General features: G+C 45.6%; 1 protein-coding gene across 1 annotated transcript; it reads right to left on the reverse strand.

Annotated features, from left to right (window-relative positions):
* Positions 1-778: 778 nt before the first annotated feature.
* Positions 779-26,416, reverse strand: LOC114589110 (stomatin-like). Its single transcript, XM_028715195.2, has 7 exons — positions 26,249-26,416; positions 16,935-17,038; positions 15,473-15,545; positions 14,732-14,814; positions 7,877-8,080; positions 7,170-7,304; positions 779-3,238 (listed from the first exon to the last, which is right to left on the reverse strand). Exons 1-7 carry the CDS (start codon positions 26,301-26,303, stop codon positions 3,044-3,046), a joined length of 849 nt encoding a protein of 282 aa, XP_028571028.1. The 5' UTR covers positions 26,304-26,416; the 3' UTR covers positions 779-3,043.
* Positions 26,417-27,444: the final 1,028 nt, after the last annotated feature.

The raw sequence follows: 27,444 nt of genomic DNA on the forward strand, positions 1-27,444 counted from the left end.
TGGGGGGGGAGCCACAATCATTAAAATGAGTGCTAAACTTCCACTAGATTTCGTTAGATTTCCGAAGAGGGCATTTAACTGTGTGAAAGTTCAGATATAATGCAGAAAGTAAGAGTTAGGGGAACATCAGGGAAATAAACTGCAGCCTAGAATTAGTCAGCTCCACCCATCATAGCCTCTGATGGGCTCCCTGCCTTCTGCCCATCAATCCGTGGGCATAAGCTGCCTCAGTGAATTATGCAGTGGGGAAAGCACTTTCCCGTTATGCCTTTGGCACACCTTCATAGGGGCTAGGACAGGTGCTACATGCAATCAAAACAAATGACTGTTCTCTTTTACACACACACACACACACACTCCCCTCCATCCTGCTGACTCTCCCTCTCTCATAACACTAGAGCCGTGGTCACCCAATGAAGCTGAATATTGAGTGATTCAGGATAGACAAGAGAAAGAGCACTTCACACAGAGCAGTCGATCTATTGAATTCCTTCCCACTGGATGTAGTGATGGTAACCAACTTGGATGGTTAAAAGACAGTAGACGACAAATCCACGGAGGCTTTCAGTGGCTATCAGCATGGACATCTGAGAGCAAGATGCCTGGAATAGATGGGTAACTGGCTTGGCCAAGGAGACTGTTCTTACAAATTTTAAACTGCACGTTTCTCTGGGCAGGGACCTGTATGGTGCTGTGTGACTAATGCAGAGTAATGCTCTGGTCTGGAGTAACCCTTGCCATATGGACAGCGGGTAAAAACATCGAATGCAACGGCAGATTAAATAAAGATATTTATTTATTAAAATAACAATACAGTAATCATGTGAAAGAATATATGTTTTAGACTTATACTTTGATAAGGAGAGGGAGGTAAAAAAAAGAGAGAGAAAGAAAGAAAGAAAGCATTTTCACAAACAATATTAACTGCACTTCTGGTGGATGTGTGTTCAGCATAAATTGCATTTTCGTTTCTTCCGAGGGAGGGGCAAGTCCATCACTTGCCTCTGCTTGGTCCACACTGGGGATTGGTTGCCTGCGGCCATCCAGTCATTGCTGGGCTGCAGCCCCTATCATCCCTGACTACTGTCAAAGCGAAAGGGGCTGATGGGAGTTGGAGTCCAGCAATGTCTGGAAGGATGTAGGTTCCCCATCCCTGGGCTACACTTTGCAGTGTAGCTGCAAAGTGTAGTTGGTTTCAAATGATGCCCTGTTTCAGAAACTTCCTGCATGTAGAAAACCAGGACAACAAGGACAAAAGCCTTCCCATGCTAGATTTCTGCATGCAAGGAGTATTTTGCATGGAGAAGTGTGAAAGGCACCTGGAACCTGAAGTAGCATGGTCCATTCTGTTACATGTAGAGACCAGGCTCTGGCCAAAGATGCTAGGGAGTTATGCCCCGAATTCCTGCCTTGCTGGGCTTCCTTTAACTCACCACACTGAAAAGGCACTGATGCTGCTCATTCCTTCTGACAAACTAAATCTAGTTCCAGTCACAGCGGTGTTTGCTTTTAACAACACATGTGAAAAGCAACAATCCAGAGCACCAATTCAGCTGCAGCCACAAGTAAGGATGGCAAATGCCATTGTTCCCCTGTTCCTTTTCCCTTTGGGGTAGGTGGGTGGGTGGGTGTTTGTTTACCAGCAGAGCAGTGAGTATGCCCTGCCTTTTGCAGCCAGAACTGATCAGGGTTTCTAAGCCTCACGTATCTTTCCTCTTTGTAATTAAGTGTCTGAAGCAGCCGCTCCAACTAAAATCAGTGTAAGATGGGGGGTGAAGAGGCCCAGGGGCAAAAGCTCTGAGACTTTGCATAGCAACAATGGCATTTGATCACATGTCCCCATTTGAGATGCCAGCCACATCTTCCTGCAATGCTCCTGTGCTTTTCAGCTCCCATGGAGCCTTCCGTTACCATGCTGGGATACAGCATCAGGTAATGAATTCCTGTCTCTATAAATGTTAAAGGCAGAGGCAAGGTGGAGGTGGACAGTTGTCACCACTTATTTGAATTATTATACAAGTAATAAAGACCACAAAAGCCATACCTTCTCACAGGTTTTTCTGTTATGGATAGCTCACGCACCATGCTAATACTATAATATTGTAGCTAACCTCAGTGCTGCCTGTTAGAAATTAAATCTACTATTCTGATTCACACTGGATACAAAACTTACGATGCAAATATACCAGGAAACCTTCACTCCTGGCTTTTAGCAAAAAAGCTGAGATTTAACAACAACAACAACAACAACAATAGTATCATGTGGAAAGGAAAGTTCCTTCACATTAAAGGGGGGGAAGGGAAAAGTTCTTCACATTAATCTTCTGGAAAAATTAAATGAAAAATATAAGTATTCTAAAATGCTGAAAGACTCCATTTATAGGTTCTCCTGGCTGTAGAATGTCAAACTTTCTGTTGATCACATTCTTAAAAGCAGAACCAAAGAAATAGGCGGAAATCTATTTTTTAAGAAAGTGTTGAAAAAATAGGTGTCGTTTTATAAAGTACAAAAGGTATTGGGGGAGTGTTTGTAACTGTGTTTGTAATTGTGTTAGGTTAGAAAAACACACCTATAAAAAGGAATCTGAACGTTGTTAGGCTACAAGCATATTGTCTCCATAACTCCAGCGTGCTAATTCTTTCCCTTTGGTTGGGGCAAAACAGCAGCGGAAAGTTCCACTGCTGGCTCTCTGACAAGAAAGAAGTTTCCCAGGAGAGAGGAGGAAAACATTATTATTTTAAGGCAACCCCCCTGCTCCATATGGTAGCTGAGGACCTCTTAAACCCTCCTCTCTAATTTTCTGGGAGATGCAAGCCCTCCAGACCTCTCTCATCAATAAGAAGGGGCGGCAGAGCGGGGAAGAATGAATTTTCGGAGGTGGCCACCTACGTTGAAAGCAGAAATTTGTTGGGATGAAACACAAAAAGGATCTGAGCTTATGAGAGCCACAAGAAACAGACACGAAGGTCACACTGAAATCATCACCCCTCTCCTCCACAATGCCTCACGCTTTTCAATACGCCTGGCTTCCCATCAGCACCCTCAGCTCCTCCTTCCCACAATGCCCTGCAGCATATCTATGGGCAGCGGGAATACAATGGTGGAGTTCTTCTCGGCGGCGATCGTGGTCAGGGTCTGCAGGTAGCGGAGCTGGAGAGCTGCAGGAGACTCTGAGATGACAATGGAGGCTTCCTTGAGGGCTCTGGAGGCATTCATCTCACCCTCTGCTGCGATGACCTGGAAGGGAGAGAGGCACAGGTCCAGCAAGATGTTTTGAACACAGAGAAAACTGCATAAGGTTCAGAGAGTGTGGTGTGGTGGTTAGTGTGTCAGACCAGGACCTGGGTGCAGCTGTGAAGCCCACTGGGTGACCCTGGGCAAGTCAGTGTCTCAGCCTTACGTTACAAGGCTGTTGTGAGGATAAAATGAGGACAGGAAGAACAAAGAACAAACCACCTTGAGCTCCTTGCAATGGAGGCACATCCACTGGGGCAAATGGGGCACTGCCCCAGCACCTGCCCTTGGCTAGCTCCCTGCCACCTGCCTTCTTACAACCAGTCCACACGGTGGCCCTGGCTGCTAGCTTCCTCCTCCTCCTCAGTATCCAACGTTAGTCCTACATAGAGTAGACCCACTGAAATTGACAGCCACAAGTAATTTAGGTGCGCTGACTTCCAACGATTCTACTTTGAGCAGGACTTCATTGGGTAAAACTCCATGTATGCTCAGACGTCAGTCCTGCTGAATTCCGTGGGGCTTACTCTCAGGTGTGTGGGTTTAGGAATGCAGTCTTAAGTCAATTAAAACAATTAAGTATGCACATGACAAAACACAAACATTCTAAAGGGTAAATGGCTTTATCCTACAATAGGGAATTCACCTCTTTCTCAAATTTTGCAACTCCCTGTATTATAGATAGATAGATAGACAGATATAGATATATATTTAAAACAATTTTTTGCGAGAATCTGTCACCTAATCAAACAAGAATGTTTTGATTAATTAAATGAGTCAGGTAAATGTTGCAGCTCTAGGCTGCATACACACCACACATTTAAGGCACGTGATTTCTTCCCAAAGAATACTGGAAACTGTAGTTTTCCCCTCACAGAACTACAGTTTCCAGCATCCTTAACATAATACAGTTCCCAGGATTCTTTGGGGAGGGAGGAATGTGTTTTGAATGTACTCAAAATCTATGGTGTGGACCCAGCCTTAGTAAAATAAAAATAAATAAATTGTAGGCTAGAGGATTTGTGGCCTTCATGTTCAAGGCCACAAACAGGATCCTCCTTGCTTAACCAACTTTGTTAAGTTGTGGGTGAACATATCAGACGACACAGCGATTCTTCAAACAGCTCTTGTTTATTCACAGGCCAGAACAGAACTGAACTGAAGGGTTCAGCCAGCCTGCTTATATAGAGCTCAACTACAAAGCAACAGTAACAACCTTCTGTAACAATCCAATCACTGAATGTCACTTTCGATCCCTTATTTGCATAACTATCTACAGTATCCCCCTGCTGGCCCAGGGTGAGAACTTCAGTACATAACAAACTTCTTTTAGAAAAGGAAGAGATTGTTACAGGAAGTTGTCTTCCTCCTAGGAGAAGCAGCATATAGATCCAGAAGTGTTAAGCCAAGAATATAGGAGCAGCAAATCAGCCAAAGGAACAGGGATGCAGAAAGGCCTCCAGACTCTATGTCTGCCCCCAGAATGGCCCACCAGCCAGTCTAATTGTTGAACACAAAGGCCACATTTAAAGCACCATAAAACCACTTTAAGTAGTCATGGCTTCCCCCAAAGAATTCTGGAAGCCGCTGCCTGTCAAGGGTGCTGAAAGTTGTTAAGAGACCCTTATTCTCTTCCCAGAGCTACAATTCCCAGAATGGTTTAACAGTCAATCCCTCTTTGCAGGAAACTCTGGGAATTGTATCTGTGAGAGGGGAATAGTTGGTCCTAGCAACTCTTAGCACCCTTAGTGAACTATAGGTCTCGAAATTCTTTGGGGGGAAACCATGACTGTTTAAAGAGGCATGCAGATGTGGTGTGGCTCCAGACAGAACAGTGGTTTTCAAAAGCTTTCTGCTGCCAGAGAATCCTTGTGTGCTACAGAGTCCCTGCAAAGTTGCAGAACCCCCTGGAAGTGAACTAAGTAGGGATGAGGGAAAAATTCAATTTGGTTTACAGGCGAGCCTATCTAATTTGAACTTTCCAAAATAATATGTGAACCAAACCATAGCCATTCTTTAAAATCTGCATTTCTCCAAATTTAGCAATGCAGTTCTCCAACCAACTAATGTGTAGAAAATTGCATATATTGGGGCAAAGATCTAAAAATATGCATATATTGGAGAAACAGCTTACAAAAATGCATTGTAATAGGAGAAGCTGCTTTGCAAAAAATATTAGGCAAAATGCCTAATATTAGGCATTAAATATTAGGCATTAAAATGCAGGCAACTTTCCATTTTGAAAAAATCAGAATGATGTGGAAATGTGGAGACCTGAATTTAAGAGCAGGAAAATGAGAAAAACAAAACAAAACTGGCATCCGCGCGTCTTACAGCATCCAGTTTAGACAGGGTGCTCAGCAGGACTTTCAGGTATCGGCACCAATTCCCTCCTTATGTAGGACACAGCAGCAGAAAACAAGACCTTTGGGAAAGGCTGAAGCTCTGTGCGTAGAACATCATCTTTGCATGCAGTAGGTTGATGGTTTAATCCCTGGCATCTCCAGGGAAGACAGGATATGTCCCATCAGAAACCCTGGAGTTAGTGCCAATAAGCATAGACCATGGGTAGGCAAACTAAGGCCCATGGACGGTCCAGGAATCAGCGTGTTTTTCCATGAGTGGAATGTGTGCTTTTATTTAAAGCACATCTCTGGGTTATTGTGGGGCCTGCCTGGTGTTTTTACATGAACAGAATGTGTACTTTTATTTAAAATGCATTTCTGGGTTATTTTGGGGGCATAGGAATTCGCTCATTTTTTCTCTCCAAAATATAGCCCAGCCCTCCACAAGGTCTGAGGGACAGGGGACCGGCCCCCTTCTGAAAAGGTTTGCTGACCCCTGGCATAGACAATACTAAGCAAGATATGCAAGTGGTATGAGGCAGCTTTCCATGTTGTAGCTCAGGGGTGGGGCATCTGCTTTGCATACAGAAGATTGCAGTTTGCTCTCATTCATTTCCAGGTAGGACTGGGAGAGACTCCTGCCTGAAACCCTGACGAAAGTCAGTGTAGCCAGTACCCAATTAGATGGACCACTGGTCTGACTCAGTGTAAGGCAGCTTCCTATGTAACAAGTTGTGTCTTGTGGGAGCTTGCCTTCTGCTGCTTGATCTTCTTAAACATCCCCAGAAAACCTGCTGAGACACTTCAGTGAAGTTTGAAAACCTGTGATGCAGAAGGAACGCCCTCCGACTGAGTTTTGGCACAAACTCAGCTTTGTTTTGTTACGTAAATGCAATGCAAAGGATTCACTACTATGGGGAAATAAAGATAATGAGACCTCTGGAGCCAGTGTTTGTACAGCAAATACCTGAGTCATCTTATATCACTGTGGGGAAAAACAAGTGCTACCATCAAAGCAGTCCAAAGTGGCTGGGGGAACCCAGTCAGATGGGCGGGGTACAAATAATAACATTAAAAATTATTATTATTAAAGGAAACATGAATATCTGAAGTGGTTCAATATTCACTTGAAATTTGGATTATGTGAAAGTTACAGGAAGGGCTGTAGCTCAGTGGGAGAGCATCATTATGGTCATTTCCAAGACATATACACCAGGGTTAACAGGGTCAAATAATGGCCTTTGTTTCCTTGTACTGCTCCATCATCTTCTGGGTCATGGATGGGGAACCTGTGAACCTCCAGAAGCTGGTGGATTCCAACTCCCATCAGCTCCGGCCAGCATGGCCAATGGTCAGGGATGATGGGAGTTGTAGTCCAACTGCATTTGCAGTGCACCAGGTCAGGAAAAGCTGGTTAATAGGAAGTTTAGCCAGCAAGTTGGTTTATGCCAGAATTTCTAATGGTCAGTGATGATGAGATGTGTAGTCCAACAACAACGGAAGGGCCGCAGGATCCCCATCTCTGATCTCTTTCGGTGATGGATCTCCTTTGAAAGTCAGCGGCTAACCAAACCAGTAGAGCTCCTTACCTTTGCTCTTGCTTCGCGCGTAGCTTCTGCTTCAGCGGCCATGGCTCTCTGGAGTTGGATGGGCAGCTTCACATCTTTGATCTCCACCCGCTCCACCTTTATGCCCCAATCATCTGTGGCATCATCTAGTGTGGCCTGTTTAAAAGGGTGGGGGCAGGAATGCATGTCACACATTGAGGTATTGTGCAAAGATGCCAAGCTAATCAAACAGAGGTGACTGGAGGTTTAAACAAGTCTCAACAGGACAAATGAACAGCCTTCCATCCTGCAAAGTGTTAAATATCCTTCCTTGTTGTGTTTTCAGCTGGCAGGTGACCCAGGCTCTGAGCTTTCATTGAAAGATAAAAGACTCTTAACAACCTACAGTTCCCATAATCCTTTAGGAATCCCATGTGGGGCTTTAAAAGCATGATGTGAATGTGGTCAGAGACTAAAGTAGAGGGAGCTATAGGCAGTGCCACACCCCCTGAACTGGTCATAAGGAAGAAGGCAGGCAGGGGTTGGCTGAGGGCAGATTAGGACTGGTGGGGCAGTGCCCCACTTACCCTAAAGGACCAGCTTCCACTGGATTTTTCCATTGTATAGTTAAATTGCAAAATTTAGTGGCTGATGCAAAAAAATAAATCACCTGTCTAAACAGTGAAGTATGTTTCTCAGCAACTCCCTACCCCACACCCCCATGGGGATGGAGCTCAACATTGCTGTACCTGCATGCTGTGGGCGATTTCCTCCCGGTCAGAGAGGATCTGAGAGAGGTTCTTGGTCCCAAGAACGTTCCTCAGTGTGGTCTGAGCCAGGAGCCGAGTGGCTGAGTCCGCATTGGTGATGTTGGCAACAGCAAGGGTTGCATTCTGAACTCGGTAATAAACCACGCCATCCACATTAACTGTCACTGAATCTTTGGTAAGAATCTAGGGCAGAAACGGGGGGAGGGGAGAGAAGAGAGAAATGTGGAACGGAAGAATTAAAAAAAGAATCTCCAAGTCACTCATGCATCAAAACATAACCACAAAGAGGTGCCACAAGTAGCATGCTGCTAATTAGGCGGTCATGATCAGACTGCCTGCTACCTGACAGTCATAAAGGAGCTTCTTTTCAAGTTCCCTATTTCAAACACCATGTGGGTTGTTCATTTTGTGCATGTGCTCATTTCTCCAATTGTACCATCGGTGGGCTTGCAACAGGTATTCTGCACCTGGCTAAGTCATTGGAGAAGCCACCTTTCAACACTAAGGTTACAGAACACTGAGAAGCTCCATACGGACCTCTATTCCATGGCACCATGCTTTTTTGGATAGCACTCTGCTATCCAAAAGGGTGGCGCAGGTGGCGCTGTGGTCTAAACTACTGAGCCTTGGGCTTGCCAATCAAAAGGTCAACGGTTTGAATCCCTGCGACGGGGTGAGCTCCCATTGCTCGGTCCCAGCTCCTGCCAACCTAGCAGTTTGAAAGCACGCCAAAAAGTGCAAGTAGATTAATAGGTACCGCTCCGGTGGTAAGGTAAACAGTGTTTCCGTGTGCTGCTCTGGTGTCGGTGTTCCATTGCACCAGAAGCAGCTTAGTCATGCTAGCCACATGACCCAGAAAAACTGTCTGCAGTGCGGACAAACGCTGGCTCCCTCGGCCTGTAAAGCGAGATGAGCGCCGCAACCCCAGAGTCGTTCGCAACTGGATAACTGTCATGGGTCCCTTTTACTGCCTTATGCAGACACCAGATAAGTTCCCCATATTCTTTGGCCGATCCGCAGAAAGCACAAGTGATTTTTGAAATACCAAAATGTAGCATTAATAGAATATGATGCTTTTAAACAAGCATATTTAACACACACACACACACACACACACTGCCAAGTTGTTCAGCACTTCACCTCTCCCATGGCATCTGCTAGGTTTGAATCCAGCTACCAGAACTCAAGACACTGGTTGCCTGGGTGCTTAAATGCCCAAATCCCTTGAGAATGGGATGGGGCAGATCTTGTGGCAGCAAATAACTCGGGCAATGCCAGCTTCTGCAGGGGCACACACTGGCACCCAACTGCCTCAGGCTGTGCCAGTGTGCCGTGTTTGTAGCAGCCCTGTAACAAGGAAAATGCAGCAAATTCCAGAGTGTGCCTTTCACTAATTATATAGCACCAACCACACACGTACACATTAAGGAGTTAACAGAAACCAGAAGGGTGCGGGAAGGATACCTGCCCCAAGGCATTCACAGCTTATATCATTTTATAAAATCATCATATTCTATTAGAGAAAATTGCTTTGCTGAAAGATTTTCACACAGCTTCAAGGGGGGCAAAGCATGCAAATTAAAAAAAACCATTTGAGGAAACACAGCAATTAATTCCAAGAGGTTTACGGAGAACTTTGCCCAGGGTTGACTATCTCATCTGCATGCAGAACCTCCCAGGCTCAGTGATGCCTCACCATCACACTTTCGAACACACCCCAACTCCCCCTGAGAGGCTGAATACCACAGGATAGGATCGGCATTATGGGATAAGCTGTCCTGCAGGAAAACATCTGCCTCTATGGGTTTGCTCACTGAGGGATGTCCAGCAAGCTTCTAGTGCACTGCAGGGCTTCTCCTGTGCTGTATATCAACACTGCAGGTCTGAGCCTGCAGATGTACAATCTAATAAGACACAAACACAAGGAAGGGAACAGGAAGAGAAGGTGGAAAACTTTGCACAGGCCAATATTATTTATATTATTGTAGGCTGCTTGTTACACAGAGGTCCCCAAGCACCTTGCATCATCTCTAAAAAGCATAAACACAATGGGTTTTAGCCAACTGAGTTTACTCAGAATAGACCTACTGATGTTCATGCACCTATGTTAGTATGGCTCATCCATTTCAATAAGTCGGCTCTGAATAGGACTAGCATTGGATACTCTCAACACTGGGTAAGGCAAGCATGTGGGCAGGCTTGTCTAAGCAAGAATTTTTAGCAGGCACTGAAAAGAGTAAAGTGAAGGCACCTGCTTGATTTCAGTAGGCAGTAAATTCCAAAATGCAGATGCTGTCAGACTTAACGATTGCATCCTTACAAATGCAGAATGGGTATTATGTGGTACCAATAGTAGTGCCAATTTCAGCGAACAAAGCGGTCGAGTGGGCACATGTGGGGTAAGGCGATCTTGTAGGTAAACCTATCAGAAGTTGTTAAGCTAGATGGACCAATGGTGTGAGAGTAAAGAGAGAGAAGCAAAACTTAATGTCATTGAGGCTGTGTATCCAGTACACCTTTAAAGCACATTTGAAATGCATTCTTCCCCTTCAAGGAATTCTGGGCTCTGTAGTTTGTTAAGGGTTGCTGGGAAGTTTAACCCTGGGAAGGCTCGACCACAGTGTTCAGAATTATTTGAGAGAAAGAATGTCCTTCAAATGTGCTCTGAAGGTATAGTGTGTGCACAAAGCCAAAGAAAGCCACACACATCTAATCGTTTGTTAAAGAGACTCAATGATTTTCAACAGAATAAAGTTCCATGTCACCTTTGAAATGACATGGGATATTACTGCTCCTTTTACTGATACAGTGGTACCTCTGGTTGCGAATGGGATCCATTCCGGAGGCCCATTCGCAACATGAAAAGAACGCAACCCGCAGCAGTGCGTCTGCGCACGGGCGGGTTGCGATTCGCTGCTTCTGCGCATGCGTGTGACATCATTTTGCACATCTGTGCATGTGTGAGTGGCGAAACCCGGAAGTAACCCTTTCCAGTACTTCCGGGTCACCGCGGGACACAACCTGAAAGAACGCAACATGAAGCGGACGTAACATGAGCTATGACTGTACTGCAGAGGTGAGAAACAGGAGTGTGTCCGACTCCTCACCCCCTGTGCTTTCTCAGTGACTGTATTGCAGCTGAAGCAGAGTTATTTCTAAGAACATCCCTGCTGGATCAGGCCAATGGCCCATCGAGTCCAGCATCCTGTCCTCACAGTGGCCAACAGCGACCTGAACAGGAAGCCCAGAGGCAAGACCTGAGTGTAACAGCAGCTTCTCCACTTGGAATTCTCCACAACTGGCACTCAGAAGAATACTGCCTCCAACACCAGGGTATGTGGGTGTGGGCGGAACATAGAACATCTCCAAGTGGAATGGCTGTGATTATATTAATCTTATTTTAATGTTAGTGTTATTTAGAATCGTCCTAACAGAGATCTGTGTAATGTCTTTGCAGCCACAGCCACAGCAGTTTCTATTTTAAGTAATGCAAGCAAGGTAATTACAAGCCAATAGCTCCTTTATTTGGCTTCTGCGATACACAGAAGAACCAGTGCCACCCTCAGCTTTACTAAGCGAGATATGACCCTCTTATTGAGGAACCAATACAGCTGCCTTGCAAGAAGCTTACTAGTCCTCAGTGTTTGAGTAAGAGCATTGAGAGTTGATAGGCGACCTCTATTCCCCCATCACACAATTCCCATGGTTTAACAGCCAGTCCCTTTTCCCAGGGAACGCTGGGAACTGTAGCTTTCTGAGGGGAATGGGGACTGCCTAGCAACCTTCAGCATCCTTAAGGAACTGCAATTCAGGAAGCCACAACTGTTTAAAGTGGTATAATACTGTTTTAAATGTGTAGTGTGGATTGGGCGCTAGTGGCAGTGAATTCTGTGGTTTAAGTATATGCTGTGTGAACTTTCTCTTGTCAGTCACATAGCATGCAAACCGGGAGTTTATCTTTATGTAAACAATGAAGCAGGAGCGCCTGAATTTGCTTGTTTTCCTTATCTCTTCCTGTCTCCTTTTTCCTTTGGTATCATGTCTATTTTATTGGAAGCTGTCTGCAAAGGGCTGCCTGGTTTTCTTAATCTTTGTTCAGTCCCTAGAAATCTTGAGATGGTTTATGAATGAGCTGCCATCCTCTTCTGGAAAGAAACCAGAGCAACTGCAACAAATTGTAGCATGAAAACACAGATTCTATGGAAACGGGGAAGTAATTAAAAGCAGCAGCAGACATGCAAAATCATCAAACAACTGGGCAAAAGTCATCAAAAGAACAGCGGCTCATGAAAACAGTGAAGAAGAAAGGAGGAGGATCAAAGGAGCTTTTTAGTTTACAGAAAAGGCGAGCTTCAAGAGACATGATAGAAGTTTATAAAATTAGGCATGGAATGGGTTCTCTCTGGCAGAAAACCCAGCCATCGCCCACTAGTGTCTTTAACAAACCTCATGGGACTCATGGAGACACCAGAAGGAATACAGCAGTGTTGGCCAAACTCGGCACTCCATATGTTTTGGGACTACAACTCCCATCATCCCTAGCTAAGAGAACCAGTGGTCAAGGATGATGGGAATTGTAGTCCCAAAACATCTGGAGGGCCGAGTTTGGCCATCACTGGCATACAGTGAAGGGGCTAGGTGAGCTTCCCTAAGGAGGGCATTCCATGGGATTAGTGTCACTCCAAAGAAGACTATGCTTCTCATGGCTGCCCATCCTACTTATGTTGGCTGAAAAGACAGAAGCAGGATCTCAAATGCTGAGTGGAATGCATTAGGACTGATGGATAGACATATACAAATGGGATCTGCAACCAAATGTTGCAGCACGGAGTGCTCCTGTTCCAGTAAGTCCGTCATGCCCTCCTCCACGATACTCCTTTCTATTCCGCCTCCGAACTAGTTTTACACCTCCCTGCCTCCTTTCAACAGTCAGTCAGCATTCTCTGCTCACTAAGCATACTCAGTCCTTACTAGGCTGATCAGGGTTTTCCCCCTCCACCCACCCCCTCATCATTCCCTCCCTAAAGACATTTTAATAACTCAGCAACTCTTAGTTCAGGGATGCAGAAACGTTTCCAGCCTGAGGGCCGCATCTGCTTCCGGACAACATTCCAGGAGCCACATTCCAGGTGGGTGGGGCCAGAGGCAAAAGTGGGTGGAGCTAGTTTGCACGCACGCACACACACACACACACACACACACACACAGCTCTCTAGCCTCTATCCAGAAGACCAAGAGGCATAATCAGAGTTCAAGGATGCATTCCAACCACGCAAAATGACTCAAGGAGGGTGCAAAGCAAGACAGGTGAGGGGTGTGGCCTGAGAGACGAGGGAGAGGCTTCAGGAGAGTCCTGAGAGTCCTGGAAGACCGCATTGACCCCAGGCAGCCAAGGTTACCCAGCCCTGCAGCAGAACTGTACCCTGGGGTTTTCCAGCACCTTGACAACATCATTAACTTTCCATTAAGGAAGCAAGAAAAGAAACACGTAAAAGAAACCCATAAAAGAAACCCGTAAAAGAAAGTAATGTTGTCCCCGAGAGGGGGTAATGACAATAAAGATGATATTATTATTATTATTATTATTATTATTATTATTATTATTATTATCCCTACCTAATGAAATAAATACCCTGCAACCCTGTTGCTTGCAAAAACCGCAGGCACAACAGAATTGAATTACAGAAAAGCCAGGAGGAAATGAGGGGCGGGGAGGAGGCCCACTAAGGGTTCATTCCTGGCAGCAATCACATTAAGCCTAATGATGATTATTAGGTTCCTAAGCAATTCATTCCAAGCCAGTTCCACAACAGTTACTGCCAGAGGAAAAAGTCATTGCAGGATAAGTGGCAGGCGGCTGCCTGGAACAAAACCGAAACCCTCCATGCTGGCCTTCATTCCAAATGGTCTGCTTTGACAGAGGCCATGGCAGAGACCGCCTCACTGCATGGAGGAGTTCTGGACCAAGCTAGATGACATATTAGGTACCCGTATTTTTCGCTCTATAAGACGCACCAGACCACAAGACGCACCTAGTTTTTGGAGGAGTAAAACAAGAAAAAAAAATATTCTGAATCTCAGAAGCCAGAACAGCAAGAAGGATCACTGTGTAGTGAAAGCAGCAATCCCTCTTGCTGTTCTGGCTTCTGGAATAGCTGCGCAGCCTGCATTCGCTCCATAAGACGCACACACATTTCCCCTTAGTTTTTAGGAGGAAAAAAGTGAGTCTTATAGAGCAAGAAATACGGTATATATCTGAGCCCTTAAGTGCAAGGTACTATCCATCTTGCAGATGGATTGCTGAGAGTCACAGCAACAAGGGAACTGGTGGCAGAGAACCAGAAGGGACATAAATACTCAGTGTCAGAGCACTTGCTCTGCATGCAGAAGTTCCTGACTCCAGTCCCTGGCATCTCCAGTTAGGGCTAGGAAAGACTCCCTCTCTGAATGTCTCCTGTAGGAAACCCTGGAGAGTGTTGATAATACTGAACTAGATAGACCAATGGTCTAACTCAGAAGAAGTTTCCTATGTTCCTATTTAATTCATCCCTTTGAGAACTAGAATATTACTTTATATTTAAGGGGAAGTGCCACAATCTGGCAGCAGAGCACCTGCTTTGCATGAAGAGCATCCTGTGTTTAATTCCCGATGGCACCTCCAAGTAGGACTGGGAATGCCTCTTGCCTGAAATTCGAGACCATGGAAGAGGGGCAGTGGGTGTGAGAAAGCCATGGGGTGGGGGTGGGGTGGGGAGAGAAACTTGACTAGCCTATTTATATCCAGTATTTAGTAGGGGGAAGAGAAGAAAGAGGTCAAGGAAAGGGAATACTCACTTCCTGTGGCGGTATATCAAATGATATGGTCCTCATGTCCACTTTGATAAAGCTGTCTGTGCAGGGCAATACGAAAAACAGACCTGTTGGAAAACAAAAGTGCAGTTGTTAGACACAACAACTCTAGGGCATGTGCAAGGAAGAGGTCGGAAGGTATATTGAAGTGCATGGGACAAAGTCAATTCAGCAACACTGCACCAGGCACCAGTCTTGGTGCAAATGCATGAAGCTGCATTGGAGCTGGAGCACTGATGGTGCCCTCCCCCAGGCCAGAGACCCGGGGGAGGGCACCACCAGTGCTCCAGCTCCAATGCAGCTGACCAGCCACACGGAAATTCAGCCACATGTGGGACCATGTATGTGAAACACAGCACTGTACATCAAGGAGGTGGAATGGCCTGACACAATTGCTCCTTCATGCCACCAATATGAGGCTTCCCCTAGGCAGCAGTTAGCCTTACTAAACAGCTTAATGTTGTTAAATTGTGTGACTTCTCCTGGGGTGCTACGTCGCTTGGTGGCTGACTGCAGCTGGGGTCCTCTCTGCTGCTGTACCTCTGGAGCTCCCAGCAGCTAAACAGAGGTATTGCTTGCTTAGGGTGGTAAATTCTTATCCCTTATCAGCATGCTGTCTAATAAATCTTAAGACTTCTTCACCACTTGTGTCTTGTCTTGCTTCCAAATCGCACAGAAAGAACCCCCTTGCCTTTGGCAAGACAGACCATAACAGCAAATACTCACCTGGCCCCTTTGCACCTCCTTTTAGGATACGTCCAAGCCGAAATATGATGGCTCGCTCATATTCCTTGACAATCTGCAATGAGGGGGGAAAGTCAGTTGGGGGGGGGGTTGCGGTTTTGTTCCCTTTCATTCTGCACATTTCAGGCTATCCTTGATGCTATTTGGGCCACATTTGTAATTAGCTCATTTCAGATAAGAAGAGAAGTCTTTTTAAGGGGGCAAAACAAGGCATAAGATTCTGCAACTACGTAGAGAGACTACAACTTCATGCTCTTCCTATCAAGCTGAAGGAGGACCCTGATCTTTTTCATATAAAAATTGTGCTTCATGAGAAGTTTCTTGACAAAGAGGCTTGTGCCACTTTAAAGACTTAACACATTTCTTTATTGCATGAGCTCTTCAGGACTACAGACACCTTCATCAGATTCATGAAGTCATGTAGTGAGTTGCAGGTGAATATATACACATGGTTAAGGAGTCAGGGGATCAGAAATGTAAACAGTGAAGTGAGAAGGAAATGAAAAATACAGTAGAGTACAGATTATGATAATTTGTTGTTGTTGTTGTTTAGTCGTTTAGTCGTGTCCGACTCTTCGTGACCCCATGGACCAGAGCACGCCAGGCACCTCTGTCCTCCACTACCTCCCGCAGTTTGGTCAAACTCATGCTGGTAACCTCGAAAACACTATCCAACCATCTCGTCCTCTGTCGCCCCCTTCTCCTTGTGCCCTCCATCTTTCCCAGCATCAGTGTCTTCTCCAGGGAGTCTTCTCTTCTCATGAGGTGCCAAAGTACTGGAGCCTCAGCTTCACGATCTGTCCTTCCAGTGAGCACTCAGGGCTGATTTCCTTAAGAATGGATGCGTTTGATCTTCTTGCAGTCCATGGGACTCTCAAGAGTCTTCCCCAGCACCATAATTCAAAAGCATCAATTCTTCGGCGATCAGCCTTCTTTATGGTCCAGCTCTCACTTCCATACATCACTACTGGGAAAACCATGGCTTTAACTATACGGACCTTACGTTATGCAAAAAAAAAACCCTAATTTTTGACAACACAGGCAGCCTGGCATTGGCAAATCAATTAATACATGCTGTGGGTTGTTGGGTTTTTTAAAACACTTTTGTCCAGATTCAGTTCACTAGTGAACCTCTTGATTAATTGTAACCTGGTGGCCTCATGATGCAGTCTCCCTCTGAAGTTCTCTTCTGCAAGAATAGCCATTTAAGGAGTGGACTCCCCCAGAAGGTAGCGAAATCTGCCTTCATTGGAGCTTTTTAAACAAAAGTTGAATGGCCATCTGTCAGGAATTCTTTAGCTGCGATTCCTCCATTGCAGGGGCCAGACATGACCCTTAAGGTCGCTTCCAGCTCTAAGGTCAGCTACAACGTACAGTCGCTGATCTGTTTAGAGTGGGGAAGGAATCCTAGGTCACAACTGCTTTCCAACCAACTATTTTTTACCTTTATGCACATCCAGATGGATAATGGGAAAGTGATGGTAACCAAAAAGAACGAGACCATAACCAGGATCCACCCACAGACTCCAATGCTTCCTTCAGAGCCCTCTGGAAGAAAAGGGAGGAAAAAAAGTGCACATGCATTAAATGGGCTTCTATTGCTTCTGTGTAGGGAAGAGGGAGAAATTCAGTTATGTTTGCATTTTAACCTAATTTGCACTTCTGGAACAAATACATGAGCTGCATCCCTTCAAAGTTTTATTTTATTTAAAGATTTCTTACCACATTTAACAAAATGTATCAAAGTGATGCACAAACTGTCAAGCAATAAAACTTTGCATAGACACATCATAAGGTAAAAGGTAAAGGGACCCCTGACCATTAGGTCCAGTTGTGACCGACTCTGGGGTTGCGGCACTCATCTCGCTTTATTGGCCGAGGGAGCCGGCGTACAGCTTCCGGGTCATGTGGCCAGCATGACTAAGCCGCTTCTGGCGAACCAGAGCAGCACACGGAAACGCCGTTTAGCTTCCTGCTGGAGTGGTACCTATTTATCTACTTGCACTTTGGTGTGCTTTCAAACTGCTAGGTTGGCAGGAGCAGGGACCAAGCAACGGGAGCGGCGATTTGAACCGCCAACCTTCTGATCGGCAAGTCCTAGGCTCTGTGGTTTAACCCACAGTGCCACCCGCATCCCAGACACATCATAAGCAGCCAATAATCAGTAACAAAACTGATCATTGCATCTAGAACAAGAATGTATCTGACTACTGACAGGGACACAACACTGAAGGTGAATCTCTAAGAAGAAACTGTTCCATAATGCCATACTGTAGGTGCCACCACAGAGAAAGCCCTTTTCCTGCCTGATACCAGATGAATCAATTCAAGGTGCATTGTTCTCCATTGTCAGTCCTAGCCCTTGGCAAGTCAGGAGTGGTAAAGCATGAGGGGATTTGTACGAGGAGCATGACCAGTGATCTCCCTTATTGCTCAGACAGACATGGCATCTTTATAGGATGCAGGAAGTCAAGTTTGGCTACAGCTCACACCTGCTCTGTGCCAAGGCCCAACCAGAGGTAAATGCAGTCTAGCCAGAAATTCACACTTATTCAATTTTTGCAATGCAATTCTCTAACCACTGTTCATATAAAGTGCATCAGGGCACACATTCATGAAAATGAAAACTGCTTGCAAAAAAAAAGGAAACTGCTTGCGGGGGGGGGGGATGTGTACCTTAGTCAAAACTGCACACACACACAAATTGGTTTCTTATGACACATTTGCACAAAAATGCTGGCAAATTTTCATGACGATTTTTTAAAAAAACAACGCATGCAATTTATTGCAAAAATGTAGAGAAATGAATTTAAAGTTGGAAACTTGAGAAACCATGAGAAGCAAAATTGATAGTTCCAGTCATCCCTGCATATGTTAATCCCTCTTCCCGAAAGGAACTCTGGGAATTGTAGCCCTGTAAATGAAGGAGTCTTCTAGCAACTCCCAGCACCCTGAACAAACTACAGGATTACTTGGGGGGAAACACGGCTGTGTAAAGGGGTGTGATAGTGGAGATAGAGTCTATCACCATCATAATCGCCCCTCCCAGAGAATTTCGGCGACTGCCCAAAATATGAAATGCTGCATCTAAAAAAGGAACATGAGATCATATTCAGGAATGTGACACAGAGTTCACACGGAGATTTTTCCTGGCCTTGGATTCAGTTACAGGAAAAGGGAATCAAGTATGTAGAAGCCGTATTTGTCTTCTATTGCAACAGCAGATCAAGCGTTCAATCCGGCATTGCACAGAAAAGTAATTTTCTCCCATATTTTCTCTGGGAGTTCTGTGGAGATGGGGAAGAATATTTATTTGATCTTATTCCCAAGGCTTCTGCAGACCAAATGCTTAACCAGGGGTTGTTTCCCTTTAACCATGGTTAACCTATTCCACATCAATACCTAAGCCAGGTGTAGGGAACCCTTTTTGTCCAGCCTCCCACCCCAAAAAGACACAAGTGGAGGCTCTTACTTGAAAGTAAAAGTAAGGCAGGTAAAAGTGCAGGCTCAGGGTTCTGGAGTCACGGGTTCAGGAGCAAGGGCAAGAAATTCAGAACTGCAGGTGTCCCTGCAATAAGTTCCCAGTACTTGGCCTGCCCACCAAGCTCTTAAAGACAAGACAGGGCAGTCTTATTCTCGAGACTCTCTCACTTTGTAAGAATTATGGGACTACAAGTGCATGTGCTTTTGGGGTGGGGTTGTCTGTTCCCACAACAAGGGCGGCATCTCGTTCTAGATAACGAGACTGCACACTTTTGTCACACCTTGGTTATCAAAGCCTCCCCAGCCTTCATTGAGTCTCTCTGCTCCACAGGAAGGGGGTGGGGAAGGCACAGCAGTTCCGCTCTAACTTTCAAAGAGTCTGGTCGGGGCAGATCAAACCAGATCCCCCACCACTCAGCCACCACACTCATTTCTTCCTCCTCCTCAATCCAAGCCTGCCAGTCCAAGCTCAATGTTGCTGCAGGGCTCAATACACCCCTGGTCTTCCAGATGTTGCTGGACTATAGCTCCCATCGGCCTAGGACCCTCGTACCTACGGGACCGCCTCTCCTGGTATGCCCCGCGGATGACCTTAAGGTCCACAAATGACAACATTTTGGAGGTCCCAAGTCTCAAGGTGGTTAAATTGGTCTCAACTAGGGCCAGGGCCTTTTCAGTACTGGCCCTGACTCGGTAGAACGCTCTGTCACAAGAGACCAGGGCCCTGTGGGACTTGACATCTTTCCGCAGGGCCTGCAAGACAGCGATGTTCTGCCTGACCTTTGGTTTGGACTTGGTCTGACCCTTATTTTCCCCTCCCCTTATGGTTTTGATCTATGGGCTACTTTTAAAATGAGGCTGCATTTTAATTTGCATTTTAACCTGTATTTTAATTCCCCCACCCCATTATGTTCTTACTGTAATTTTACTGGTGTTAGCCGCCCTGAGCCCGGCTCTGGCCAGGGAGGGCGGGGTATAAATAAAATTTATTATTATTATTATTATTATTATTATTATTAGCCTTAAGCCCTGGTCATGCTGGTTGGAACTGAAGGGTCACAGGTTCCCCAACTCTGAACCATGATTGAGTATGAGCCACAAACAATGATGCAAAAATGTAAGTTTGGTGGGTATGTAAACAATAAGAGCCTTCAAATGAATCCATACATAGACACACCCTATCAAACATTTCACTTCAATTTCTTCTGGCAAACTGTGTTTGGTGGGCATTATATATATGTAAAATTAACATACCACACATTTTTATTATTAATAAATAATATTTATTTATTAATATATAATAATATATATTCACGGCCTAGGACCCTCGTACCTACAGGACCGCCTCTCCTGGTATGCCCCACGGAGAGCCTCAAGGTCCATAAATAGCAACACCCTAGTGGTCCTGGGCCCTAAGGAAGTTAGACTGGCTTCAACCAGAGCCAGGGCCTTTTCAACACTGGCTCCGGCCTGGTGGAACGCTCTGCCTCATGAGACCAGGGCCCTGCAGGATCTGATTTCTTTCCGCAGGGCCTGTAAGACAGAGTTGTTCCGCCTGGCCTTTGGCTTGGAGCCAATTTGATTCCTTCCCTCCCTCTCTTTCTTTTTTCTTTTCCTTCTCCTCCTGCGATGAGGCTACATTTTAATTTTTTAATGTTTCAATATTTTAATGTTGTATTTTTTAATTTTGTTTTTAAGTTGTTTTTATTATTGCTTGTAAGCCGCTCTGAGCCCGGCCTTGGCTGGGGAGGGCGGGGTATAAATAAAAAATTATTATTATTATTGCCAAGTAAACCCAAATGGATAAAGGGCAAGGTTCAAATGAGATTCCAGGGGCAACTGCAGCCCACCAGGGATCACTGATCTCTTCCCATGCCTGCTCTCCCACAACCCTCCCTGATCCTGCTTTCAGTTTCCCCAAGTGCTTTTGCCAAGCTGGTGTGCATCTATGAACTACAAGAATGCCTGTTGCTTGCCTAGATTTAGCTCTCTCTCCCTGATTTTTGTTTAAGATCTTTTATTAAGATTTTCCCATAAAACAGTAAAATTACAACTACAGAAGATACAACTTGAATAAGTAAAACCAGAAGAAAGAAAAGATACAAAAGCCAAAGATACAAAAGAAACACTTCTGATTTTCCATCTGCTGGTTATATAAAGAAAGAAAATATGATTACTCAGTCCATGACAACATCCATCTTCACCACTTTCTGTCTTTTAAGTCAAGGTGTCAAATCACTGAATAAAGAAAGTACATTCTACCAAGTGCCTCCCCCCCCCCCAAGATTTCTTAGGACACCCCCTCCCCATTCCCCCTCACAGAACTATAATTTCCAGAATTCCCTGCAAAGAGGGAGTGGTTGTTAAACTACTCTGATAACTGTAGCTCATTTAGGGGAAACAGAGGTCTCCTTAGAACTCTTAACAAACTACAGCTCCCAGAATTCTTTGGGGGAAGCCATGATTGTTTAAATTGGCATAACACTGACATCATACTATGCAGATGGGCCCAATACACTTTTCAGTTTAGTTATGTTTTAAGTACTGCACGAGTGCAATGCTTAAGTGCCCATAGAATCTTTGCAAAAGAAGAGGTGGACAGGAAGGAAACCAGAACAAATTGGTTGCACCCCTTGACTTCCTAGCAACCCTCACCAGGCACTAGCTCACACTTCTCTTTTTCTTTACAAAGGATATCATAAAACAAAGGAGAAGAAGTGTTTTCAGTTTTGCAGGCTGGATTGCAAAATTCCAATGCCAGGAATGAGAAAATGAACTCAGATTGCATTGAGGGAGTCTTTCCCTTCCACTGGATATTTGCAAGAGGCAGCAACAAACTGCAAGGTATCATTTTTGCAACATTGCGAAGCAGGAGAAATGATATTATCAAACTCTGCCTCCTTCTCCACTTCTCTTCTCTTTGCATTCTCTGCTCATGCTGCAGACAGCATTCTGGGAAAACGGGCACCAGCAGCACCCATAAATCTTGGGCTTCCCCTTCCCCCAAACACAGCCAGAAACAGATGGGTGGTATGGCTTAGGGCAGGCATCCCCAACCTTCGGTCCTCCAGATGTTTTGGACTACAGTTCCTATCATCCATGAGCACTGGTCCTGGTAGCTAGGGATCATGGGAGTTGTAAGCCAAAACATCTGGAGGGCCACAGGTTGGGGATGCCTGGCTTAGGGCATGGGTCGGCAAACTAAGGCCCACAGGCCGGATCAGGCCCAATTGCCTTCTAGATCCTGTCCGGGAATCGCTACGTGGATCGCCAGCGTGAGGATTGCCAGTGTGCACGTTCTTTCCCTCCCCCTCCCTCCCTCACACAGCGCCGCTTTTCTCCTCAGAGATGGAGCCATCTTGTCCCACGCCGGGTGCCATCGACAGCGGGAGTCGGCTTGCCTGCCTCAGCAGGGCGGCGCTGTGAAGGGGGCGTGTGATGCTGGCAGCTGCTGTGCTTTCCTCCGGCTCCTCCTCCCTCTCCCTCCTCCCTCCTCCCTCTCCCTCCTTCCTTCCTTCCTTCTCCGCCCTGCTTTTCCACGCCACTTCCTCGCACGCTTTCTTTGTTGCTGCCTGCCTGCCTCCCTCCTTCCCTCCTTCATTCCTCCCATGGCATTCAGGCGGGTTGTTGCAGTGGCCACAGACGCCACTTGTGGGTTGGCGGTCAGCTCTGTCTTCTTCTTCACGGTTCCCCTCAGGAAGCAGCAGCACCAGCAGGTGGTGGGTAAAAGCTCCGTCGACGCCCTGATTCCCCTACCTCTGCCAGCGGCTCCTCCGCTGGGGCTGCTGCTTCTGTCTTCACCAGCCAACACAGCCTCCTAACCCTCCACTGCGCCTGGCTGGCTGGAGAAGCCCAACTGCAATTATTGGGACAACAACTGGGACAGGTACAGCAAAGCATCTTCAGGCCTCTTTGCAGGCAGGCGAAAATTGTTCATATCCCCCCCCCCCAAAAAAATATAGTCTGGCCCCCCACAAGGTCTGCGGGACAGTGGACCGGCCCCCTGCTGGAAAAGTTTGCTGACCCCTGGCTTAGGGGGAGGCAGGCATTGCTTAGGGTGGCCCATGAGTAGGCAAAAGACAACATCTGTGCCTGCAGATAAAGTCTGCAGGTGGTCACCCTGACCTTGACCCATTCCACTTGCTGATGTTTGGGAAAGGGCCGTAGCTCATCAGCCCTAGAGCACCAGCATTATATGCAAAAGTTCCCAGGTTCTGCATCTCCTGGTAGGGTTGGGAGGGAATCCTGCCTGAAATACTGCTGCCATTCAGCACTGAGCTCAGTGGCTTAAAAATCTGATGGTTGGTGGTCCTATGACTGTAAGCATCAAGATTCTAGGAGGTGTAGCCTTTTATACTTAGCAGAATCAACCTTAGCCCCCTAATATTGACTGAGGATTAGGCTGGGGCAAAGGAGGCTGCTTCCCCTCCCCCTCAGCCTACCCCCTCCCTATTGGGACACCCAAAGAGTACCAATGAGACTTGAATCCCAAGATGCTGCCTTTGAGCAAAACGTCCAAAGCAACCTGGTAGGATTGTTCTTGGATGTTCTCTAGAGCATTGCCATTGCTCTTGAGACTTTCATATAAGATTGTTAATGTGATGGGTATAAACTCATTTTTAATAGATTCGCCTTCTAGAACAGGGGTCAGCAATTTTTTTCAGCCCGGGGCCGGTCCACTGTGCCTCAGACCTTATGGGGGGGCCGGACTATTTTTTTTTTTTTTGGAGGGGGGAAATGAATGAATTCCTATGCCCCACCAATAACCCAGAGATGCATTTTAAATAAAAGCACACATTCTACTCATGTAAAAACACACTGATTCCCGGACCGTCCATGGGCCGGATTTAGGTGATTGGGCTGGATCCAGCCCCCGGGCCTTGGTTTGCCTACCCATGTCCTAGAAGCTTGATGCTTAATGAAAACATGTATCTACCTGTAAGAATGCTTTTGCTTTCTTTGTATCTGGTAAATCTGTCTCCAAAGTTTTCCCAACCCCATGTGATCTGTTCATACTAGAAGAACTGGAGACTCCAAACTTAACCCTCAATAACTGGGCATCCTGATTATAACTGGTAATATTTGGAGTCAAGTACTTGAAATGGGACAGTCTTTTATTTTTTACATGTGTGCAAAATATACATAGATGTGTGGTTCTCAAACCACATAACTACAGGCAGATACCAACACGAAATCTTGCTACTTCACAATTGTTCCTAGCACATGATCTGCATTTACAAGAAATGCTTAGTGTCTCTCGTCAAGTTTTTCTTCTTAAGATTGTCAAAAGCTATGGTTGTGACCAGGAACTTGGATCAAAAGCCATTGATCTTGCAAAGGGCTGGATACTGCTGAAAGGCTATCAGGCTCCAGATCCTTTATGCTGCATATGAACTTCCTATTAAAAGAATATTTAAGGTTCACATATATTTAAAGGAATTAACTCTAAGTGAATCTCCTTCTTGGCTCAGATGATAAACCATGGTATTACACAAATAATTAATGTGAGCATCAATACAGTGGGAGTAACTGGTATGTGACAGCTGTAATAACTACAGTGATGTCCAGTACTGAAAACATCTGAGTAGCTAACAGTTTCACTTTACCATAAGTGATATTTACTATTCACAGTTTGCAAAAATCCCCTCAGCTTAGATTTTGAATTAGCTGACAAGCTCATGTATTGGCAGGTTTTGTAGAGTTGGAAAAAGTTCAGAAAAGGGCAATGAAATTATCAAGGGGCTGGAGCAACTTCTTCTATGAGGAAAGATTGCAGCATTTGGGACTTTTTAGTTTAGAGGAAAAGCGTGTAAGAAGTGACACAATATAAGTTTATAAAATTATGTGAGACGTGGAGAAAAATGTCTGTCGTAACTCTATAACTTGTGGACACCCAATGAGAAGCACAATGATGAAAGATTCAGGACATATAAAAGAAAGCTATTATTCAGGCAGTACATGGTTAAACTATGGAACTATGGGTTAAACTATGGAACTCATTCCCACATGAGGCAGTGATGACCATCTACTTGGGTGGCTTTGAAAGAGGACTGAATGAATTCATTGAGATAAACTCTATCAACAGCTGTTATAGCACCATTGTCAGAGGAAGACTCTCCAAACTGAAATTTAATTGTACCCAAGGCACATTATCAATGCATCTTTCACCTTGTTTATTAAAATAAAGTTCCTGGAAAAAATAGTTAATAACTGTTTTGCTTTTTAACCCATCGGGTAGCCAGTCACCAAGATAGAAGGTAACAGCAACTTTCTAGTAGGGTAAACAAATGAGTCCCTGGATGTATGTAAAGGTTGGCATTGGTTCTAGAATTTCTCCAGGGGATTAATTTCATCTTAAGTATACATAGCTTTGAGCTTTGCTTCTGTAAAGAGTCAATACAAATTTCAGTTGTAGAAGGAGCCAAGGGAGATTTCGCAAAGCGAAGACAGATTACGGGCTGCTGAATACATTTATCATATGAAAGTTTGACCACAATCTGAGCATTACTGAGCTGAAATCAAGATTCTAGTCCATAAGATAGTAGCCCCCTCCACACAAAATCCCTTCCCGAAACTTAAAAAATCAGGCCTCGGGGAGAGTGAAATTCCAGGCTTCGCACCCCAACAAGTCCATGAACCTCAACTCCTGCTACAGAGCTTATCCATTTTCAAGCAAGTAGCATACCCCAGGGTCATTCTGAAGATTCAAACTCCTGCAAAAGACCCTGGACCCTCCTGCAAAGCGAGGCCAAGGAGTACCTTCACCGCAGGCGTGCACTCATCCACACCCACCCAAATAAACTCCCTCCAGAGGAAAGTAGATTACATTTGTACATTATCTGAGGTTCTCAGCGTTTCCTGTGTTCACCACAGAGAGCAAGACTCCGACCGTCAGACGGCATAGCTTAAACCAAGCCTCCCCTAAACGGAAATCGCACGCTCATGCACGCCCCTTTCGCCCCTATCTCAAAACCTCCAGATTTTTTTAAGTACTCATTTTAGGGTGCGATTATCGGAAGCTGAAACAGGCACACTCTGTGCATGCTCGGAAGCAACAGGTGTGTAACCAACCAGGTTTTACTTAGTGTAAACCCAGTTATATTAATGGACCCAAGTTCGTCCCGTCTGTACATTTCAGTCGGTCTGACTACTCTGAGTAGAACCAGGCTGTCTGCCTTTCCTTCCCCCAGCTCCGCTCGTACCCCCAGCCTCGACCAAAAAAGAAAGGAAGAAGGATGGGGCTGCTCCAACTTTGCAAGCCTCCGCTCGTCTCACCTCCGATCTTGACGGTCTCCCGCTTGCCGCGAGTGCCTTTCTCCGCGTCCTCCATGACTCCCACCGACGCAGCCAGCTTCCCAAACGAGGCGGCTACCCGTTACAACAGAAGGTATCTGGGGTCCGCGGCGCTCCAGCTGCCGTGTTTGATTCGAGTGGGCGGCCTCGCTTCTTCTCCGCCCCGCACATCATCAAGACCCGCCCCCTCCTCTTGCACAATGCTTTACAGTTGTCTAAAAGGCAGGCTGCAGTTTTATGTACGCGCTCGCCAGAGAATTCCACAACTGGCTTTCCTTCTGAGTAGACCAGAGACAGGGGCACCGGCGGCCCTCCAGATGTTGTTGGACGCCAGCTCCCATCAGCCCCAGCCATCATAGCCAACGATCAGGGATGATGGGAGCTGTAGTCCAATAAAGTATATCTTTATACCTGGGAAGTCACATCTTTCTCCTCATCCCTGGAGCAGACACGTCGCAGCGGCAGGGCAAAAACACTCAAAAACAAAAATCTTACTGGCTAGCTAATTCATGCAGGACACTCTTTCAGTCGATCCAAACTGATGATGTTGTTTGATTTTTAAAAAATTGTTTCATTTTACTGATCGGTTGACTAAATACTGCAGATCAGTCTCCGCAGCGTCTTTGGGTTTAACAATAAATAAGGTTTAAGTTGTGGTAGGAGAGGTTGTGGAGAAATGTGGCACAATCTATGCATGTCTGAACAGAAATAAGACATAAAGAGTTCCATGGGACTTGTCCCATGATCGGTATGGGTTGATTTTGTTATTCACAGGCAATACTGGGTTGGACACTGTGAGTACAGGAAGCTGGACTAGATGGGCCATTAGCCTGTTCCAGCAGTTTCTTCTTAAGTTTGTTTGTCTCTCTCTTTCTCAGCGGAATCAACAACGCTAGATTCATTTTATTCAATGCTGCTGTGCGCTACTCCAACCTACAAGCTGTTTGAGATTCCAGGGGTTCCAGGCACTTACCTAGGGTTACATTTCCTTGGAATTAGGGGCAGCAGAGACAGTGGTGTCTTTAGGATATATGCTTTAATTACACATGTATTCAACCTGAGCCTACAACGCAGGGGTTCCCAACATTAATGCCCCTGAAGGTCTTGCTTCTCCCATAGCTGCAGCCTAGGACTCAAGCAGAAATCACAGACCCTCCAAGTCAGTGTTCCCCGACCTT

Source organism: Podarcis muralis, chromosome Z (assembly GCF_964188315.1).
Source record: "Podarcis muralis chromosome Z, rPodMur119.hap1.1, whole genome shotgun sequence".
Classification (NCBI taxonomy): domain Eukaryota; kingdom Metazoa; phylum Chordata; class Lepidosauria; order Squamata; family Lacertidae; genus Podarcis; species Podarcis muralis.